The sequence below is a fragment of the Bidens hawaiensis genome, unplaced genomic scaffold (genome assembly GCF_021521415.1).
Source record: "Bidens hawaiensis isolate Kalapana, Puna unplaced genomic scaffold, B.hawaiensis_p1.1 tig00026187_1, whole genome shotgun sequence".
In the NCBI taxonomy this organism is placed as follows: Eukaryota; Viridiplantae; Streptophyta; class Magnoliopsida; order Asterales; family Asteraceae; genus Bidens; species Bidens hawaiensis.
This window is the reverse complement of record NW_027494211.1, coordinates 202247-217661: the sequence shown is the minus strand read 5'-3', so window position 1 is coordinate 217661 and position 15415 is coordinate 202247. Positions and strand designations below refer to the sequence as shown.

At 34.6% G+C, this 15415-nt stretch overlaps 1 protein-coding gene across 1 annotated transcript; it reads right to left on the bottom strand.

Annotated features, from left to right (window-relative positions):
• Positions 1–7966: 7966 nt before the first annotated feature.
• LOC143573040 (L-ascorbate oxidase homolog) lies at positions 7967–10228 on the bottom strand. The gene is made up of 8 exons (XM_077058023.1): positions 10057–10228; positions 9872–9981; positions 9522–9792; positions 9325–9424; positions 8876–9221; positions 8425–8790; positions 8255–8336; positions 7967–8167 (listed from the first exon to the last, which is right to left on the bottom strand). Exons 1-8 carry the CDS (start codon positions 10198–10200, stop codon positions 7970–7972), a joined length of 1617 nt encoding a protein of 538 aa, XP_076914138.1. The 5' UTR covers positions 10201–10228; the 3' UTR covers positions 7967–7969.
• Between the last annotated feature and the right edge of the window lie 5187 nt (positions 10229–15415).

The following is a 15415-nucleotide window of genomic DNA, read 5'->3' as shown; positions in this document are numbered from 1 at the left end:
TCTGAATACAAATCTCATCATAGCATAGCAAAATAATGAGCTATTAATGAAAAACCATCAAGCTCGTCACACAGGATCATTAGCCATACCAGAAGCAAATATTGCTTATAAAAATGATCATAAGAATTCTGGACATAAATGGGAACAAGGCCGTGGGCGTGGCCGAAACAATTTCAATAAAACCCATTTTTTTGGTCGCAACCACTCATTTAAACGGAATAATAATCGTGGACGTGGACATGGTCGCGGTCTTGGTCGTAGCCAAAAAGCTAATAATTACCACGCTAACCAGCAAACCAAGTTTAAAAATGATGCTGGTACGTCCCAGAATGATGGGGGATCATGTTTCAGATGTGGAAGTACTAATCATTGGGCAAAGACTTGTCGAACACCTTCACATCTGTGTGAATTATATCAAACATCTCTGAGAGAAAAGGAAAGGAAGTGAATCATATCGACAAAATTGACGATGCCGATATTGAATTGAATATCTCAGATTTTATCAATGAATTTGAACCCTGAAAGTTATATTGTAAAATCACAATGATAATTATGTATTTCCTTTCATGTTTATGTCTTAACTATGTTTAATTACTTTTCATTTCATACAAAAATAAAAGTCTCTTGTAATAAATTTAGGAATGTATAATATATGCACTTATTGTTTTTTTTTTTTTTATATTTGAAGATTAAAATGAATTTCATTGGAGCAAAAGATCAATCAAATGATGCTGATTTATGCATAGCGGATAGTGGTGCTACACATACTATCTTAAAATCTCAAAAATATTTTTATGAATTAAAACCAACAAAGGGAAATATTAACACAATATCAGGTCCTTCTGACATAATAGAAGGAGTGGGAAAAGCTAATTTAGAATTACCGAATGGTACAAAGCTTTTAGTAGAAAATGCTCTATTTTCTCCAAAATCAACCAGAAATTTGTTGAGTTTCAAGAATATATATCATAATGGATATGATACCCAATCGAGGACTGTTGATAATGAAAAATATTTACATATTGTAAAGAGAAGTCATATACTGGAAATGCTACCAATGCTTCATTCTGGTTTGCATTATACATATATAAATGTACCTCAAGTACGTATGGCAGTCAAAGAAAACTGTTGTGATTCTGGTATCATAAACTTATGGCATGACAGATTAGGCAATCCAGGATCCACAATGATGAAAAGGATCATTGAAAATATACATGGGCATTCATTGAAAGATCAAAAGATCCACAAAATAGATAAAATGCCTCAATGCACATCTTGCTCTCTTGGGAAATTAATTACAAGACCTTCACCATTAAAAGTTGATAAAGAATCACCGACGTTTCTTGAAAGAATTCAAGGTGACATATGTGGACCAATTCATCCACCATGTGGACCATTTAGATACTTCATGGTCTTAATAGACGCATCCAGCAGATGGTCTTATGTCTCTTTATTATCGACTCGTAATGTCGCTTTTGTAAAACTTCTTGCTTAAATTATCAAATTACGTGCACATTTTCCTGATTATACCATTAAAAAGGTAAGGCACGATAATGCGGGAGAATTTACATCGCATGCTTTCAATGATTATTGCACCTCTGTGGGGATTGTTGTTGAACACCCCGTTGCTCACGTGCACACGCAAAATGGTTTAGCTGAGTCGTTGATCAAACGCCTACAACTGATAGCTAGACCATTAATAATGAGGACAAAACTCCCTGTTTCTATTTGGGGTCACGCAATTCTGCATGCTGGGTCATTAATTCGTGTGAGACCAAGTGCAAATCATAAATACTCTCCCATACAACTTGTTTCCGGCAATGAGCCAAACATTTCCCACCTTAGAATTTTTGGGTGTGCTGTATATGTTCCTATCGCACCACCACAACGCACAAAAATGGGTCCTCAAAGAAGGTTGGGAATATATTGGATATGAAACATCTTCCATTATAAGATATCTTGAACCTTTAACAGGTGATGTATTTACAGGACGTTTTGCTGATTGCCATTTTAATGAGGCAATATTCCCGACATTAAGGGGAAAAATGAAAAAGCAAGAAAGTGATATATCAGTGTGTGCCATCATTGTTACACCTAGACACAAGGTCAAAACAAAGTGAGACAGAGGTTCAAAAGATAATATATCTACAACAAATTGCAAATCAATCACCTGATGCATTTACTGATACAAACAAGGTCACTAAATCTCATATACCGGCTGCTAATGCTCCAGCTCGAGTTGATATTCCAAGTAAGCAAAACCATGATAATGCACCTCATGAATCCCAAAAACATTTAAAACGTGGGAGGCCAATCGGTTCAAAGGATAAAAATCCTCGAAAAAGAAAAGATTCTGGAAAAGATAAAGATACTGACCATAAAGAAAGAGAAAATGGCAAAACCTTCCCTCAGGAAGAGGTAAATGATATAACCTTCCCTCATGAAGAAATAAATGATTCCAACAAAGAGTTGTCAATCAACTATGGTCAAACCATGTAATGTGGGATTGAGATGAAATGGAAAATATTGATGATATATTTTCTTATTCCATGGCAAGTGATATCATGGAAGAAAATGATGATCCTGAACCAAAATCTGTAGATGATTGTCAAAATCGACAAGATTGGAACAAATGGAAAGATGCCATGCAAGCTGAATTAAATTCACTAAACAATCGAAAGGTTTTTGGACCTATTGTCATAACACCAAAGTCAATAAAGCCTGTAGGATATAAATGGGTTTTTGTGAGAAAACGTAATGAGAAACATGAAGTTACAAGATATAAAGCTAGACTTGTAGCTCAAGTTTTTTTCTAAAAGGAATTGACTATGAAGAAACGTATTCCCCTATTATGGATGCTATTATGTTTCGATATTTAATCAGCTTGGCAGCTTCTAAAAAATTAGAAATGCGTCTTATGGATGTTGTTACAGCTTACTTATATGGATCACTTGATAACGACATCTATATGAAAATTCCAGAAGGATTTGAAATTCCTAAAGCATTAAGCTCAAAGCCCAAAGAAATGTGTTCAATCAAATTACAAAGATCTTTATATGGGTTGAAACAATCTGGAAGAATGTGGTACAATCGTCTGAGTGATTATCTGATAAGCAAAGGCTATACAAATAACGTTATTTGTCCATGTGTTTTTATTAAGAAGACAACATCAGGATTTGTAATCATAGCCGTATATGTTGATGATCTAAATATAATTGGGACGTATAACGAAATCCATGAAACGATAATTCATTTAAAGAAAGAATTTGAAATGAAAGCCCTTGGAAAAACCAAATATTGTCTTGGTTTGCAGATTGAGCATATGAATAATGGAATACTTGTCCACTAGTTGAATTATATTGAAAAGCTCTTAAAACGTTTCAATATGGACAAGGCAAATCCTTTAAGTACCCCAATGGTTGTTAGATCACTCAATGTCAACAATGATCCATTCCGTCCTTGTGAAGAAAATGAGGAGGTTCTTGGTCCAAGAGTACCATACCTCAGTGCAATTGGAGCACTTATGTATCTTACTAACTGTACAAGACCTGACATTTCTTTTGCAGTTAATTTGTTGGCAAGATTTAGTTCATCCCCTACAAAAAGACATTGAAATGACATTAAACATATTTTTCGATATCTAAAAGGGACTATCGATTTAGGTTTACTTTATTCTAATGACTCAAAAGAAGGGTTAGTTAGTTATGCAGATGCAGGTTATTTATTAGATCCACATAAGGTAAAATCTCAAACTGGATACGTACTTAAGAATAGAGGAACTGCAATTTCATGGCGCTCTCAGAAACAAACACTTGTTGCAACATCCTCAAATCATGCTGAAGTCATTGCACTATATGAAGCTTCTAGAGAGTGTGCTTGGTTAAGATCTGTGACACAACTTATAGTAACCTCTTGTGGATTAGAGAAAGATGCAAATCCAACACCAATCTACGAAGACAATTCAGGCTGTGTCTCACAAATGAAAGAAGGGTATATCAAAACTGACAGAACAAAACATATACCTCCAAATTCTTCTCATATACTCAAGACCTTATCAAAGATAAACAAGTTGAAATAAGATATGTCCAATCTAGCAACAATTCAGCTGATCTTTTCACAAAGGCACTCCCTATAGCGACTTTCAGGAAACATGTTTATGATATTGGCATGCGACATGTACGAATAATGTAACAGCCTACAACTTGAGGGGGAGCTATATACTGCACTCTTTTTCCCTTAGCTAAAGTTTTTTCCCACTGGGTTTTCTTTGGCAAGGTTTTTAATGAGGCAGCGAAGTTTGAAAATGTTTCATCGAAGGGGGAGTGTTATAAACGTGTAAGAAAAGAAACATCCATGTGAATGGATGAACATTTTCGACACAAATTTAATGCATATGTTCCCTAAATAGTAAAAGTAGTTGTATATATATGAACCTTATGTACAAAGGAAGTAGCAACAATCGAAAGTTACTGAATATGTATCTCTCTTACGTTCTTGTTTTTTGTCATCTTTAAATTGTTTAATACATTGCTAGTCTTGTTATAATTTTAGTGATAATATTATAACATAAATATCATATTTTACAGCTTGCTTTACATTTAGTTATTTAATTAAAACATACTAGTCGGTATGAGATGGTAATGGGAACTCTAGTAAACTCTTGAGACAATGATTGTAGGTTGAGAACTCTCTCTTTCTTGTATTTCTCCTAAAATCTAGAAATCTTATAATCAAGAAGAAATTCACATTTTTTTTATTAGGGACAGGGGCGTCTTTGGCAACCCCCTTCCTTTCTGGGTTAATGTCGTCGCTCGGTTACATTAACAACTATTTCGGATAACCTGGGCAGTATCATGTGTAGGCTCTTTTTACCAATGAAAATTGAAAATTGATAGGCATGAAGCCGTTGTAGAATGGCTATCAAGCTGTTGGAATTGAAAAAAATAAAATCAAACTTTTATCCCTTTAAATACTTATATTAAATTTTTCACACATTTCTCTTCATTTTTAACCATTTCATTGAAAAATCACACACTAATGGTTAGAATACCACAAAGAGTTGGACCGATGACGAAGAAACAACCTTAGCAACAACTTTGATGAATGCGTCAGATAACCCAACGGTCGTAAACAGGGTATTTTGGACGACAATTTTAATGGAATTACAACAAAATTTTGTTGTTGAACGCCAAATCACTTCATAGTGGTGGGATTTGAAACACAAGATTACCATATTCAACAAACTCTACAACCGCATACTTTACGTACTACGACGGCTGAAGCAATTGCCAAGGTCCTTCGAGAGTACAGACGCTACCGTGACGATGCATTTAAACACTTGGTAGCGTGGAACATTCTAAAAAGTATCCAATCATTCAACCGGGCGACGTGATGATCCCGATACCAGCTTTTCAGATGTTATGAATTAATCTTTTTTATATAAATAGTTATTTTTTTAATGTTTTAATGAATCTAGTATTATATTTTATTTTATGTTTTAATGTGAAAAATGGTCTAGGAGACTTGAGAGAAGAGTGACTAAAGATGAGGTTCAAGTGTAGCTTAAAGTAGTAGTTGATGGGAAAAAAATAAGGTGGTCGTATAGGATTTGAGCTTCTGAATGTTTAAAGATTTGTCCAGAACGTTTAATTTCATACCTGAGCTCTGATTAGGGTTCTGAAACTTTTTGTTCTGAACTTGAATGTTTAACTTCAACGTTTATCTTGAAACGTTTAAAGGTGTTCGTTTTGGTCAGAACGTATTTGTGTCTTCAGTTTTGTTTAGAACGTTTAAAGGTGTTCGTTTTTGGTCAAAACGTTTAACTCGAACGTTTAAATGTGTTCGTTTTGGTCAGAACGTTTTAGTGTCTTCAGTTTTGTTCAGAACGTTTAAACGTAATATTTTGAATTGTAATCAGAGCTCAATTGAGTATAGTATTCTGCAATTTCATAATCAATTGATGATTCTAAATCCTTCTACACAACAATTTGAATGATTAAATCATCATTTTTGATCAATTTTGAAGATTCTTGATGCTCAACGATGTTTCATTTTGATTTGGTTTTTGACTTTAGAAATTGGATGAGATAGAGCGATAGTTCAGAATTTGGATCAGAATGGATTTGTAATCGATGAATTTGATCATGAACTAGTTTGGGTTATTTTATGAAACTGTACAATAAGCCATTATTTTACAACAACCCACCTTTATATATATATATATAGACACACACACACACACGCATAAAAGTTTATGCAAGGGTCCATTTTTTTCACTTGCACAAAGTCTGTGAAGGCCCACACATTCTCGAAGATGACTCTGCCACTAGTTTATTATATTATCACTAATTGGTATATTGGTATTGTATATTTTGATAGCCTTGTATAATTTAATTAAAATTGTATTTAACTTAAAATTTAATTAGGTTGACAAGATTGAGAAAAAAAACGAGAAAAACGAGCCAAAATTTCAAGCTACAGTAGAAACTCTATAAATTAATACTCGATTATTTAATAAACTCTCTAAGATAATATTTTTTGCCGGTCCCGACTCGGGGATAGGGTGCTAAATTAATAATTCGCTAAAATTATAAGATAATACATTTTTGATAATTTCTTTAGACCCCATATAAAATATAAATTAATAATTCCTTATATATAGTATATTACATGAATGATTTATGAAGATTTCTTGAAAAATGACTCAATTGTCTTTTGTTTTTTGTTGAAATCAATTTCCCCTTGAATCTCGTCTCTAATTTTCCTTAGCATGGTAAGAACTTCTGGTGTTGTTTTCTCATAGCTCAACAAGAAATTGTTCAATGTGATTGCAGCTTTAATAGCTTCGTTTCGCGAAGGGGGCTCCATTGCAGAACTTTCATCATCTTCTTCATCGATATCATCTTTATTAATTCCAATAACGCTTTCAATAATTTCTTGGATCATTTTTCAATTCAACTTGGGAGATTGAAGGTTTCTTTCAAATCGGGCCGTTCATTTGATATACATGCATTGTATACAATAATTAAGTGGAAGCTTGAAAGGTGTTTGTAAACTAAGTATTCTACTATAAATTAATAAAATATTAATTAATATATAAATTAATAATTATTAATTTATCGATTAATTAATAACTCTTTTAATTAATAAATTTTGGTGGTACCAAGTGTATTATTTTATAGAGTTTCTACTGTACTAGCAAGCTCGAGCCAAAAAAAATTGGTCTACTTTGGGCCTAACAGAAATTGGTTTTAGAGGAGCAGAGCTCGGGTAGGAACTGGGTTGGGTATGGTCAATAAAAGTCAAAAACTTTGGGTCGGGTAGGCAGCGGTTCCAGATATGGTCGAGGGTTTGACCGGGTTCGCCGGGCTTTTATCGGGTTTTGGCCGGGTCGGGTATGGTCAATAAAAGTCAAGAACTTTGGGTCGGGTAGGCAGCGGTTGGGTATGGTTGGGGGTTTGACCGGGTCGCCGGGCTTTTATCGGGTTTTGGCTGGTTGGGTGCGGGTTTTGACCGGGTAAAGTTGGAACCGGTTTCGGCAGGTCCGCGCATATTTTTCCGAGGGACCTAAATGTGGCTCGTACATGCGGGTCAGGTAGGACCGGGTCTGGAACTGAGTTTTCCCCCACCACTAGGTTATATCTTAATTCTTATGGCTTTAAACTAAAAGGTCCAGCCTGCATCACTCAATCAACCCTACTAAATAAGGAAAATATCTTAGGCCATTACGTGGTCCAGCCAAAAAAAAAAACACATGATTCAAATAGTCAATAATTCTAGTTACAAAAATTAAAAGGCATAGGCATTTATTACACAATAACAATAAGAATATCAAACTCAAACACTACAAAGGATACTGAAAATCAAGCTCTTTCCTCTTCTTAAACGCGATTACACCCTCGTAACCGCCTAAATATGACAATAACTTACAAATAATACAAAGCTAAATTCAACAATAATTCAAGATTTCCTACTTGGGTGGTGCCAAACCACATCTTAATGCATTTTCTGGGATATCATATTCGGTGCGGTAACTCTTTTCATCATTCCATACGCGAATATACAACTCTTGTCCCAAGTATCGCCTTGGCCAAATTGCAGACCTCAGATTCCATATACCCTTGTTATCCAGAGAAACCAATATTGAGCTCCATGACTTTGGATACACCTGCCAAGAAATCACAAACAATTTGTTCAAGATTTCATCTTTTATATAAAACATCAGAAATTTAAATGACCCATAAAATCAATGTACCTGAACAGTGTTTCTTGTTGTAGCATCATTTAGATTATAAAATCTCCTCCTAAGTGTGGAGTTCCACACACCTGACCCAAACCTACAATTTGAAAATTGCTATCTTACGATTTCAGTTGATACTTAAAAAAACAAAAAAAAATAGAATAAAGCTAAAAAAAGAAGCTTACCCAACTGTCCAGAAATCGTAACCATCAAGATGCCATGACTGAATGGTGTTCTCGTTATTTTGGAAGACGATTTCCGCATAATCATGAAGAGTGAAGCTAAGAGCCGAGACACCAAAAATTGGAGGGAATGAAGGGGGTGTATCTTTAAGTGAGTTTGCATTGAAGACTCCAGAAATGTTATAATAATCAGCAATCTTTAACGGGGTTGTTGGGTTAACATATGACACCTGATTCACAGCATACCTAAGCTTGCCATTAATATTAGCTTCTGAATTAGCCAACACAACTGTTCTTGTTACCGGGATTGTACCATAATGATATGAACCTTGAGGGTTAGGTCTAGCTGCATTCGCCGTCAAGTTCCATCTGGGAAGAACAAGAAAAGAGTATAATGGTAAATCTATGATCATAGAATAAAATAGACTCAAATGTTAATGCTACTATGTGATACCTGATTGTTCTTGCTTGCTTCATTGACCAGTGTATGTGATAAGTGGGACCAACAGGAAGTGGCAAAGAAGCTTGGGTCTGAGAACCGGCATAATGAAGGATCCCAGTAGCAGTAAGAGTCGGTTTGGTAAAACGAGTTGAAGCAACGATGAAATAGTCTTTTACAGGAGCATTGAGTTTGACCAAGAAAGAAGCCGATTGACCGACATGAAGGTCAAATGATTCATAAGATTCTTGCAATGTGTGTGATCCTTCTGTTTCTACTAGTGTCAGTGTATGGTTTTGGATCCTAAAATTAACTGAAGTAGTCAACGCCACATTTGACACCCTAAACATGTATAATTGACCTGAAACACAATCAAATATCCAACATCATACACAATATTTTTTACATTGTATACATGAGTGAATGTGTGTGTGTGTGTGTGTGCATTTATATATATATAATACCTCCTTGAGCAGTAAAAGAGGTGGAAGAAACGCGTCCATTGATAAGAAGACCATCAGCCATAGGAAGCGGTTTCCCAGAATCCAGAGTTTGAGATAGAACCTGATTTAAAAAAAAAAAGAAACCGAATTAACTGTTTGTAATTGTATACAATAAACCTTATATTTATGTAATAAGAACAAGGAGACAAATAAAAAACCTTGTGATCCGATTTCCACCAGTCACTGATGAGTAAGGTGAACTCCTCAACTGGTTTAAGATACGGGACAAAGATCACGGACCTTTGTCGGATATTAATTGCACCGAAACCACCAGAAGCTCTATGCATCTTGGTTGAAGGGAAGTAAGAGTAAGATCCAATTTGATCTTTCATTTGCATTTGGTATGTCCAGTTTGAGTTTGGTGGAATAGGACAGTTTGTCCCCAACACTCCGTCTTGCCATGAAGCTTTCCTCTGTTTGATACCATTCCTGTTTTCCAATTATGAAGGCATTACATATGTACTGACCAAAGAGTTCAATAAGCAGCCAAAAACAAAGGAATACTAACCATGTGATCAGAAAGGGTTCATCTAGCTTATTAATAACATTGACGATAACATTGTCGTTGGTGACACAGTCGATAGTTGGCGCTGGAAACTGCCTGTTGATGAGTATGCCCTACAATAATTAACAAAGTCAGCATCACTTTTTTACCGGAAAACAACTAGAATTATGTTGATTATTATTTATTACCCTTTGAGGAACTCCAAGAGGTGAAATTTGTCCATATGTAACTTCAAAAGTAAAGTATCTGTATGGATCTTCAGCCTTCACACAGAAGACACATAACCAAGCCAGAAATCCAAGATAAAACGGTAGGAAGATGGCTTGGTTCATGTTATCACCGTGCACTGTTCCAAGAATCTAATAACTGTTCCATTAAAGGATGGATTAAGTAAATTGAATAATGAGAAACTAAAAGCAAACTTCTTCCATTCAAACTATTTTCAAAACATATCTATACTACTAGATAATGCATTTCATATGGGCACTTTAAGGCAGTACCAAATTCAAGTAAATATAGCTTATGATACAACAACTATGCAAAGGTAAGGAGGACAAATTAGTCTTTTGTCCTATTCCATTCACGTAACTAATTATAAATTACACATTTGCTCTAAGTTTGACTCAACTTTTGGTTATTTAAATATTACTTACACTTGTGCCCCCATCTTTAACCATAAAATTTTTGATACGTTAACATTTTCTTTTAAAATTACACCATAAAATGAGCATTTTATATTCTATAAGTTAGAGTACAGTATTGCTATAGTTTTATATGCAATGCAAAAAAAGGTTAGCATGTTACGTCTGCATCGCGCGGACACATTTCTAGTAAGCTATACAACTAACACTATCTTTTGCAACTGGTGACAAACACTAAATATTTAGAAAACATATATTTCCTAAGCTAAAACAATTGAACCTAAATGTAGCATCATCTAAACAGCTATCTAATCAAGACAAAGTTTAAAGTTGCTTGTAAGTAGTTAATATGCAATAAGCAGCAAGTGAAATCAAATACTTACATAGCAGGATGAAATTCCGGGAAAACGATAGAGTGTGATGATCAAAGACAAGTCCATTAGACAATTTATATAGGAAGACAAAGGCAGAAACATGACGCAGATTAAGGGGGTAACATGCAATCGATTTCCATGTGTAATCCCGCACTTGAAGCTGATAATTAATGATCGGTGGTATAACTTAAGGAGTCACATAACATAATTTTGAAATAGTGAGATCTATTTGACCCCAAAATAATATAAAATAAAATAAAAATATTGTGGCATGCACTTGGTGAAGTGTACTATAGTGTGCTTGAGCGGTGTAGGATTGTGGTTGCCGGTGAAACCCTAGAATGTCGCAGTGGAGAACGGATCAGCCTTAAATGCTTTCAAATTGTTGTTGTTAATAATATGACTTTGAGCTGGATGATTAATTAATTAATAATTGAGAGAGAAGTGAAGAGTTGGGGTTTATGCTAATCGCACATGGAATGCAAGCAACGCGAGAAGACACCGGGAAGCTTCTGTCTCTTGGAACCGCTTTTTAGGCGCCATCCCAATTTTGTTTTTAAATTCTATGCTACAACTTGATTTGAATGTACCCGTTTTTTCGTTTTTTTACAAACATATAATTGCCTAGGTACCTTGTAATTTGTATGGGGTGTTTCAATTATAAAAGGTCATCGTCAGTTGGGGCATCCAAGCTTTACGGAGCCCTTAAGCGCCTCCAAATTATCTCTAGTTTCGGAAAAACCCACCCATCCGAATGACCACTTGTGGTAAAACCCATACACCCTCGAGATAGAACCGGAGATCAAAAAGACCCAGGTCTTTCTTCATTGAGCCACCCATGCCCTCCCTAAAGTGTTGTCTATGAGGATTGAACCTGGGTCTTCGTTGAAGAACCTATACTTCCTACTACTGCACCACATTTGAAATGACCTTAATTTAAATGTACTCTAATCCACTGTCCGAAAATATTAAAAGATCATTGTTAATGATTTTAGTGATATCTAGCAATTTTTGGTCATTTGGATTAACTTAAATACCAAATGAGAAATCATAATGAGCACTAGGAAGTGTGTAACTCATATCCAATCAAACTATTGTGATTTCGTATCATCCCCTTGGCGTGATTCAAGGAAGCACCCTTGTGCGGGTCTGAGGGGCCATACCTCCTAGCCAACCATAAAATAGAATATGATTGTGCGTTTCTTTGAGTTTGATGTTTCTTTAACACACTGTTTTGCAATCACTTCCTCAACACTCAGTTTTAGTAAAGACTATCCCACATTAAAATGGTGATGGCTCAAACTTTAGGAGCGTCGTTCTAAAACATGTAATTTACTCTACTTCTTTTAACTATATTTGCAGTTTTCAATATGAACTATTTTCTTTCATAGCTGAATCATTCGAGAGTTGCATTCGAAGAGGAGATCTAACTCATAATCAAGTGCCTTTGGTTTTACCGTAATAATATTTCTTTATTTCAAGGCTGCTAAGTTCACCTATATATAAAATAATAATATTAATAAGTGATATACTATAAGCAAAGTCAACTATTTATAAAACACCTACATGCTCCATTCACCATTCCCCAAGCACGTGACAGCTAACAGGTCTTCACGTGCTCATGGAACTTTTAAGCCACAATATTTTGTCAACGGAAGATGGATCTCAATACTCATAATTTCACGTATTCATATTTTCACACTCAAATATCATATCCCGACAACTTGATGTATTTTTACATGGTTAACAATCGTCTCAACTCTCAAGTGATGAATTGATTTTACATGGTTAACATGTGTGGTAATGCAATTGATTTATGCAAACACACGTCTCAACTCTCAAGTGTATATTTACATGGTTAACAATCGTCTCAACTCTCAAGTGATGAATTGATTTTACATGGTTAACATGTGTGGTATGCTATTGATTTATGCAAATACACGTCTCAACTCTCAAGCGTACATTTACATGGTTACAATCATCTCAACTCTCAAGCTTACATGGTTAACATGTGTGGTAATGCTATTGATTTATGCAAATACACGTCTCAACTCTCAAGTGTATATTTACATGGTTAGCAATCGGCGTGTAACAGAATACTACCCATACCTTTATTTTGTCAAAAATATCAACTCTAACCCGGGCATATTCTAAATCGTGTAACCCAATTGCAAACGCAATCCTTGTGACCAATTTATTTAAAGGATAGTAAACAAGTTAGCTGATCAATTATTTTAGTGGGTGAGTATAACAACATGCTTATTACTTCTCTTGAAAAGTATCTACTAATAATGTTTACAAAACAACATTTTAACTAACAATATATATTTCAAAATCAAAATAATAATGTTACAAGTGAAAAACCGAAAATACAACTGATTACAATTCCAAATGCAGTTCAAGCTAAATCTTTATCAAGTTTTACATTAAAGTGCACCATTAGCATCATTATCATCTCAGTACTCTTTCTCTTGTTAGTGGCTTAGCGTGTCTTCATTGTAGATCCATCAATGAAAGATAGATCAATTTGTTCCTCATGTATAACATCTTGTTCCTCGGTTAATTCAAAAAGGGTTCCAAATTGATTCAAATTTATGATACCAAAAGTATCAGCATCTTCAATTTCAAAACAGTAGTGGCTTTGGATGAGTAAAGTACATAATCTGTGACAAAGTACTTCAACTCATAATTTGTAACAAACTACTTCATGCTCTCAAAATGGAACCGAATACTGGTAAAATATGACTGAACAAGTAGTACGTTCATCAAGAAAGGAAGGATGGCTGTTAGAAATCATGCTTAGTTGAAACTGAAGTTGCTTACCTATTTTCGTAATAATACTGAATTAACTATATACTATCAAATTCCATTGTATTTCAATGATATGTCAATTTAAAATCAAGATCAAATTCAAACTTTAACAATTTAACTCCAAATAAAGCTAAGAACAGATCATCGTTCCTTAGATTAAGTAATCGGGTTAGGATGCTTTTTGAATAAAACCCTGAAAATAAATAAATAAATAAAACTGAAAGCGTTCAAAAAGAAATTACTAAAGCCGATTAATGGAATATGTTTCACCGACACTGGCAAGGAAACCAACGATCAATGGGGTCTCTTCATCTTTTTAAGGATTCATGGCAACAGCAGTCTAACTAGTCTGAGCCATTACTTTTATGTGCTATTAATACGTCGATTTATCTCCAGACTAGTTTTAGACATTTAGTGTTGTTCCCTTTGAACAGGCTCTGAATGCAGCCCAATGTTAAAAAGAATTTGGCCCAATACAAATAACAAATAGCTTTTGTTGGGCTAAGATGGTGCCATAAGGCCCATAACTTGTATAGGTCCAAAGCCCTAGATTTTTCAAGAAACATAATGCTTGACCCTGGTTTTATTCATCATGAGCATTCAGAGCATAGTTGTTGATATTGATACCAACATTCATGTACCTTGCCTAGTAGCATTCTTCCTCATCTTCAAATTGACCACGTGTATCCTGGTGTGTCTGATTGGCCGATGGCACGCCTCCTTAAGAGGTCAAGGGTTCAAGTCCCTCTATGAAATGTGAAGTAGAATTAGAAGTAAATTAGATAGGTGCGTGAATTACTGAAAAAAATCTAGTATCTATCCCATATGCTATTCTTATATAAGGATAATGGGGTATAACTGCTAGTAGGGAAGCCTTTACAATCATAGCAACCCTTACAATAACAGTTGCCTCAATACTTATTCATTTGACGTAAGACTTATATACCCATTTCTACAAAGATTGATTATCGGAAAAGGCAAGGTTGACGTGATTAGGATGATATACACCAATGCGTCCTCCTTTTCCTCTTAACGTATCACTTTCCCGACTGGCTAGTATGTGCCACAAGAAGTTGTCCTCCAATAAAAGGGTTTTATATTAAAAGGAATACGAGTGAGTAGTTGTATCTTCTATTCGTATATCTTTTCTGTAAACTTATAGTTACCAAAGGGCTTCAGTATAAAGATATTGGTGTCCCCCTCTATCCTAAAGAATGAGGATAAAAATCCCTATAGTGAGGTTTCAGGTGAATTAAATATGTGTTTTTATAAGAGTTACTAGCTTTATAACCCCGTGTATTACACGGTATAAGTTAATGCATAAATTACAATGAATAATTTAATACAAATAAAATAAAAGATAATTAATGTAAAAAAAACAATATCACTGGAAGCATCATTTAAAATAATGAGGCCTTTAGATCTAAAGGATGTAGTTAAAGCCTTTCATAAAAATATTTTTCACTCCATACCCTAAAACCTAAATCATAAACAAACAAAGACACAAGATTTTCCTTTTTGAATAGCTTTCATGATATCCTTATAAACACAATGTTGTTTAACTGTCATAATAGTCTTATACTAAATATAAAAAATGGAAAATTTGTCTATGATTTTTAAGACTTATTGAACATTGGATATTTGTAAAAAGTAAACAAAATTATTATAGTTTTCTTCAATATGAAGATGTCAAAAAAATTAAATATTAGTGTATTCTTTAA

Excerpts from the sequence above, each read along its gene's own strand:
- LOC143573040 (XM_077058023.1), bottom strand. The coding sequence starts at position 10,200 with ATGAACCAAGCCATCTTCCTACCGTTTTATCTTGGATTTCTGGCTTGG. Across the intron at positions 9,793-9,871 it reads GAACCCTTTCTGATCACATG|GAATGGTATCAAACAGAGGA; the intron begins GTTAGTATTCCT and ends ATTGGAAAACAG. Across the intron at positions 8,168-8,254 it reads CAACAAGAAACACTGTTCAG|GTGTATCCAAAGTCATGGAG; the intron begins GTACATTGATTT and ends ATTTCTTGGCAG.